This window comes from Arachis ipaensis, chromosome B5 (assembly GCF_059453495.1).
Source record: "Arachis ipaensis isolate K30076 ecotype BB chromosome B5, ASM5945349v1, whole genome shotgun sequence".
Taxonomy (NCBI): Eukaryota; Viridiplantae; Streptophyta; class Magnoliopsida; order Fabales; family Fabaceae; genus Arachis; species Arachis ipaensis.
Genome location: NC_142440.1, coordinates 30,491,840 through 30,498,335, shown reverse-complemented (window position 1 = coordinate 30,498,335; position 6,496 = coordinate 30,491,840). Strand labels below are relative to the sequence as shown.

The 6,496-nt window shown below is 35.2% G+C and overlaps 2 protein-coding genes across 2 annotated transcripts; one reads left to right on the top strand and one right to left on the bottom strand.

Annotated features, from left to right (window-relative positions):
- Positions 1-863: 863 nt before the first annotated feature.
- Positions 864-3,447, top strand: LOC110271971 (replication protein A 70 kDa DNA-binding subunit C-like). Its single transcript, XM_088486923.1, has 11 exons — positions 864-1,050; positions 1,133-1,229; positions 1,353-1,474; positions 1,561-1,645; positions 1,766-1,898; positions 1,952-1,977; positions 2,083-2,178; positions 2,307-2,393; positions 2,536-2,725; positions 2,849-3,091; positions 3,322-3,447. The coding sequence occupies exons 1-11, from the start codon at positions 864-866 to the stop codon at positions 3,445-3,447; spliced, it is 1,392 nt and encodes a 463-aa protein (XP_088343049.1).
- A 1,703-nt stretch (positions 3,448-5,150) lies between these two features.
- LOC107641812 (putative NAD(P)H dehydrogenase (quinone) FQR1-like 1) lies at positions 5,151-5,942 on the bottom strand. Its single transcript, XM_016345259.3, has 3 exons — positions 5,849-5,942; positions 5,468-5,730; positions 5,151-5,388 (listed from the first exon to the last, which is right to left on the bottom strand). The coding sequence occupies exons 1-3, from the start codon at positions 5,930-5,932 to the stop codon at positions 5,151-5,153; spliced, it is 585 nt and encodes a 194-aa protein (XP_016200745.1). The 5' UTR covers positions 5,933-5,942.
- Positions 5,943-6,496: the final 554 nt, after the last annotated feature.

Here is a 6,496-nt window from a genome sequence, read left to right as displayed (position 1 = left end):
ATTGAAAATAGTATTGTTTCATGAGATATAACGATGTCATATAAGTAGGTAGTGAAGTTTTATATGGATTGAGGCTGTGAGTTAGGTGAGTATAAATTAGATAAAGGGATACTATGTATTCTATTATTCAGATTGTACTGTTGTGGATTGTGTGTGATGTTGGTTTTCATCGGATAGTTTCTTCTTTGTTGTGTGTTTCCGTGATCTCTTATATGTTTTAGTGTAAGTGTATTTTTTTCCCTCCATTCTTGGTTGGATTTGAATTCAAAATCTTATTTCACCCTTTGGTTTTCTCTATAAAAGGATGAATTATGTTGCACCTCTAATGCATTGAGTTGGTGATCTTTTACATCAATCTGATTTCTTTGCTATAGTGACTTATTGTATTTGTTTTGTTTAGTTCTACTTGGGTTTCAATGCCTCCTCCTTTTGATATGATCTCTAAGGTTCATCCTCCTAGGGAGGCATGAAGACTTAAAGTTAGGGTGTTAAAAGTGTGGGTTGTACCTTCTTTTAGAAATCATGAGGTGGCTAATTCAATGGAGACGGTCTTGGTTGATGAAAATGTAATTTTCTTGTTATATGTTGATATTTTTTGTTTAGATATTTTAATTGTTTCTTATAGTGGTTTTTTTATCTTCACCTTATTTTAAAGGAATTTATGTTTTGGTTTGAAAAAAATTAATCTTTGATATTGGGATGGTTTTTGTTCTATACATTGTTTGTTTTAAATTGATGATGTCAACTTTTTCATAATGTTTTTGGCTTTTTGTAATTTTCAGCGTTGCAAGATACAAGCTAGTGTTAAGAAGCAATTGATTAATAGGTTTAGAGATGTCATTGTTGAAGGAGAAGTTCATAGAATGGCTTATTTTGGTGTTGTTCCCAACCAAAGTGGTTATAGAGCAACAGAGCATGAGTTCAAGTTGGCTTTCTTGCATCGTACTACTGTTATTGGTGTTAATGATAATATCATCCCTAGGACTTGTTTCAGTGTTTATCCTTTTACTGAACTTTTGAAGATAACTGACGATCATCCCTATTTTGTTGGTATGTCCTGTTTTCTTATTTTTCCTTAATGTTTTTGTACAATGAGTTATAGTTGATTTAAGTGTTTGATATGTTTTTATAGATGTCATTGGGCTGCTAACATCTGTTGGTGAGGAAAAAGAGTATGCAAGAGAAGGAAAGATTGTGAAGATGATTGTTGTTGAACTTGCTTCTAAAGAGTGTGTTAATATTTATAGAAAAGAGTTTTATTTATATTAAAGCATTATCTTTTATTCCATTGGTTGTATTTATTTATCGTATGATTGTTGTGTTTTTGTTTATTTTTGGAAAAAATATTGCAGCTTGACCATGCGTCGCACTCTTTTTGGAGAGTATGTTGATCAGATGAACCATTTTCTAGGATCTGGTTATGTAGAGCAACCAGTTGTTATTCTTCAACTTGCTAAGATTAAAGTGTTCAGAGGTGAGTTGTGTTATTAGGTTGTATTGTGAAAAGGTTTGTATCTGATAATAGATAAAAAGGTTTTATATTTGTTTTGTGTTTGACAGGTCAAGTTGGGTTACAAAATGTGATGCATGCTACTAAAATACTTTTTAACCCTGATATTCATGAGGTTTTGGAGTTCAAAAAAAGGTTGGCTTTTGTGTGTGTGTTTTGTTAAATTTTTTTATTTGTTGCAGTTTTGTTGCAACTAAGTTATATATTCATTTTTTTCCTGCATATGATTTGTGAGTTTTCTGTTGTGGTTGTTAGTATGATTGAGCAGGGTATTCATGGTACTCAACCGTTATTTATTGCCAATGAGAGTAAGATTGTCTCATTAGAAGATGATTTCATGCGTTTAACTAGGATATGCACCATTGAAGATCTTCAAGATAACAATGAGGTCTATATTGGGTTAATGATTTTTAAATTTAGTTGATTATATGATTTATACAGTTTAGTTATGATAGTTTTGTTCCCCTGTATTATGAGTAGTGATGAATAATGAAAAGTGGTTGATCTGTTCAGGAGGGTTGTTTTGTGGTGTTTGGAGTAATAAGGGCTATTGTCGAAGAGTGACCTTGGTGGTATTCTGCATGTGTATGTGGAAAATCAATTCAATCTGAGGGTGGTATTTATTATTGTGATTTCTGCATGCATCATGTTACTAACGTGACTCTTAGGTTTGTTTGAACTTCTTTTAGTGTCATTTTATTTTTTGTTGTTTTGAAACCTTATTTTTTCCTGTTTTTTCTTTTTTCTTTCATTTTTGTGATCTGAGTTTATGTAGTTCTGTTGATTTTCTACACAGGTTTAGGATTAAAATAGCAATAGAGGATGAAACTGCACATGGTATTTTTGTGTTGTTTGATCGTGAAGCTTCTTATCTCATTAAAAGGTCTTATGCTGAAGTTTTTGCTGAAGTCCAAAAGGATGCGAGTGTAAGTTATTTTTTTCTTAAGTTTATTAGTTTGGTTTCATGTCGGTTTTATCAATTGATATTGTGCATGATCTATTGTGATGTTAAATGTTATACGTAGTGATACTTATCCTATTGGGTTTCGTGAGTTAATTGGGAAGAAGGTTCTGTTAAAGATTGATACTAAACCTGTTGGGGTTGACAAATATTTTGGAACTTTTCGGGTGAAACGAGTTTGTGATGATGCTGCTATCATTGTAATGTTTGAGCTCCCCAATTATGATGCTAATGATGAAATCAGTCTTAAAAAGGTTCTGCTGTTTATGCCTGTCGGGTTTTGTCTTTGTTCTATTATTTATTATGTATGATTTGTTGTTTATTACTTATTGTTTCGAATGTTTATGTTTTTTATATTTTTATCGTGTTTTAAGTAGGAAGACGAGCTGATAAAACCAGTAATTGTTGGTAAAGACTCTGCTCATGTTAAGGAAGAATCACCTATTATGTTTGAAAAGAAGTTACAAACTTGTGGTCAGTGCTCCAATACTAAAAATGGAAGCCCATTGTTGATAGACTCTATTGGCGAGAAAGAAGATGAAGTTATTGGGTTGGATGATATCTGTGCTGATGTTGACATAGTGAAGGCTAAACCAATATTAAAACTGAGAATGGGCCTGGTTCAAATAATGAATTCTCATCTGAAATCAATATTTTGCTTAATACACCGACTGATGAGAGTCATGTTGATGCTGGGTATTAGTTTTTTTTTTTTGAAAAAAGACATTAATTTCTTTTGGAGTATCTGTTCTTGTATTCTTTTTAATTAGCATTCTGAGCTGAAAAAAATGTGTTTCTGAGACAAGAGGTGTTGTCTACTCTTGTTGATGGTTCTTTAGTTATTGCTCAGAAATATAAAAAGGAAACAATTTTAAGGGATTGCAAAGCGAACAAGAATCTGAATCCAGAATTTGAGAAGATATTAGCTAAGGAAGGTGTTGCTGCTTTTAATGGTTCAAACAATGATGGTGTTTGACATACTTTGTATGTCAAGTGAGCTTCTGACTTTAACAAAAATTCAAAATGTTTATGAAGTAAAAAAATTCTGGTATTATAAATAATGTCGAAGTTCCCGTGCAATTGCATGGGTCACGCACTAGTTTATTATACATCCCGTCTAGGGATGGCAAAATTTTCTGAGACGCAGGGATCCCTGCAGAGACTGCCCCGAATGGGGATCCGACTGTGGTGAATTTTTTCTGGGGGGATAGGGATGGGAGACAAAATTTCCCCGAGGCAGGCGCGGGGACCCGAGCGGGGATCTCCGCCCTGTTCTCGCTATTCCCCAAAATTTATAAATTTACTTAATTATCCTTAATAGTTTATTTCTTATATATGTTTTTTAGTCATTTCTGACACAGAAACCCAAAAACTCCTAATCTTCATTTACATAACCCTTCTTCAATTCAGAGATTCCTAACACTGTCCATACTCCATCTAACCTTTCTGCAGCCACCCGCTCGCCACTCTCCCTTCTCACCGCATCGTCACACCTCACCGTGCCATCACCCTCACCACGTCATGCTTTCTATGTGCAGCGTTCTTTTTCGTACCTCTGCTGTCGTGTCCATTCTCCTCTCTGTTGCCGCGTCTCCTACCTCGTCCACTGCTTTGTCCTTTGGCTCGTCGTTGCGTCCCCCCACTGCGTCATTTCGAAAGAAGTTACCATCGTATCATTTAGACTTTTTGTATAAAATATTGCTGTTTTGTATATGATAGATACTTGCAGCTCTAATCATATAGAAATTAATAATTTGTTAGAATATCAGATAGATGGAGAATGGGTCCCCGCGGGGAATGGGGTCCCGTGAAAAATGGGGATGGGGAGCAATATTCTCCCACGGCGGAAAATGGGGACAGGGATGGAGAGCAAATTTGAGGACGGGGATCACTACAAGAAACGTCATTAAAATTGACGACCAAATCGACGGCTTAGCCGTCGATAATAATGAAATTCGACGGCAAAATAGACGGCGCAGTTGGTCGCTATAAAGCTTGTCGATTTTTCAAAATGGTAATAAAATCGACGGCTTGCTTGGCCGTCGATAATAATTTAATAAAATCGACATTTGTTCCGTCTATAATATGGGTATGAGAATTTTACATCCTTACTAAAATCGACAACATTTCCGTCGATATTATTATTTAAAATCGACGCATTTTCTGTCGATAATTGATTCAATAAAATCGACGGCCTATGTGTCGATATTTAACTCAATAAAATCAACAACACTGCTGTCTATAATATGCTTAATGAAATCGACGACGACGCCGTCGATATGAGATTAAATAAAATCGACACAGCTGCCGTCGATTTAATTATTTAGATTTGTCTATTTCAACTTTTAAAAGCGACAACTTTGCCGTCGATTTTAATAGTTATATGTTTTATTTTTTTTTTCTATTTGAAAAATAGTAAACCATTAATACAAATAAACTTTTAAATATAAAAATAAAATTTATACAGAATATTAGATAACAAGACAAATAAACTTTTAAATATAAAAATAAAATTTATAAATAAAATTTATACTAAATATTAGATAATGAGTTTACAAACTTATCAAAATAATAAATAACCCTCTAACATAAAGACTCAAGACAAGATAAATAACTATTATTATTGTCTAGTTGAATAATTATTATTAATATTGTGTATAAGTATTAAGCCAAGATTTTTTATGCAGCTTGTTCCTTCTTGAGCTTCTTTGTGATGGATGCAAGATACTTTCCTTGGTGGAATGCTTGGTCCAACTCAAGCTGAGATGGCTGCCTTGAGCCATCACCGGCATAAGTTCCGGCCCCGTATGGGCTTCCATCTTTCACGTTCTCCATCTCAAACATGCCGGCACCAAATGTGTATCCGATCGGAATGAATATCATTCCGTGATGCACAAGCTGAGTGATAGCAGTAAGCCTGAAATGTATTGCAAAAATGTCTTAACATTTACCATTTCATGTGAATAAGAAAGTAAAGAGAGATAAGAGGGTGTTACGCTGTCGTCTCTTGTTCGCCGCCCTGGGAACCGGTGCTATAGAAGATTCCGGCAGGCTTGCCTGCAAGCTGTTGTGTCCTCCATAGACCTCCGGTGGAATTTAGGAAAGCCTTAAATTGAGCAGGCATCATCCCGAATCTAGTAGGGAAGCCAAAGACAAAACCATCAGCCGTGGCCAGCTCGTCGGCGGTGATGATTGGTGCATCAGTCTTTGGTGGTGCACCCATCTTACCAAGCACTTCTTCTGGCAGTGTCTCAGGCACCTGTTAGAAAGGGAACATGACACGCCATTTATCTACAGATGTTGTTTGCTACTTGCAAATTTGTAATTTTATGTTGTGACACAATGCACAGGGAACTTTGGAATATAAATATACATGCCTGCCATATTTTGACCTCAACGCCTTCTACCGAAGCAGCGCCTTTCTTGATTTCTTGTGCTAGCTTCTCAACATGTCCATACATGGAGTAGTACCTGCCAAACCACACAACAACTAATATTCAATTCAAGCTTCCAGAATCATATTCACCAATCCACTTTACTCATAGTGTGCTTATTAGCTGGAAACATAAACCTTTATGTTCTTAGTAGAATTAGTAGTAAATAATGTGTCCATTAATTACTTGAATTCTTCAAGACTTTTCTTTATGAATAACCGGAACTCATTATTAGGTGTCAATTGGGAAAGAGATCATGTACGAATATAATATGTATCATGGATTATAATCATGGTTAAATACAAACTATGAAGGAGTAATATTCTGAAATACAGAGCAACAGCAAGGTATATGTATTCGGTGGGTGGATATGATGCAACGACAGCTGGATAATGCACACTAACACATATGACCATTTTTCTAGCAAGCTGTATCATATAAATTAAATATATGGTTATGGTTATTGGATATATATTAAAACCTATGCGTATACGCCAAATGAACTAGTCTTATCATCGCGCACTCTCTTGGTTGGTTCTCACTTTCAGTTGGCATGCCCCTATTGCTTAGAATGCCCCTATTGCTTACAGC

What these genes read in the sequence shown, in the direction of transcription:
- LOC110271971 (XM_088486923.1), top strand. Translation starts at nt 864, where the DNA reads ATGGCTTATTTTGGTGTTGTTCCCAACCAAAGTGGTTATAGAGCAACA. An exon ending in GTTTTGGAGTTCAAAAAAAG is followed by an intron (nt 1,646 to 1,765) that starts GTTGGCTTTTGT and finishes TGTGGTTGTTAG; the next exon opens with TATGATTGAGCAGGGTATTC. An exon ending in GCTTCTTATCTCATTAAAAG is followed by an intron (nt 2,394 to 2,535) that starts GTCTTATGCTGA and finishes TGTTATACGTAG; the next exon opens with TGATACTTATCCTATTGGGT.
- LOC107641812 (XM_016345259.3), bottom strand. Translation starts at nt 5,932, where the DNA reads ATGTATGGACATGTTGAGAAGCTAGCACAAGAAATCAAGAAAGGCGCT. An exon ending in TTGAGGTCAAAATATGGCAG is followed by an intron (nt 5,731 to 5,848) that starts GCATGTATATTT and finishes CCTTTCTAACAG; the next exon opens with GTGCCTGAGACACTGCCAGA. An exon ending in GGCGAACAAGAGACGACAGC is followed by an intron (nt 5,389 to 5,467) that starts GTAACACCCTCT and finishes AATACATTTCAG; the next exon opens with GCTTACTGCTATCACTCAGC.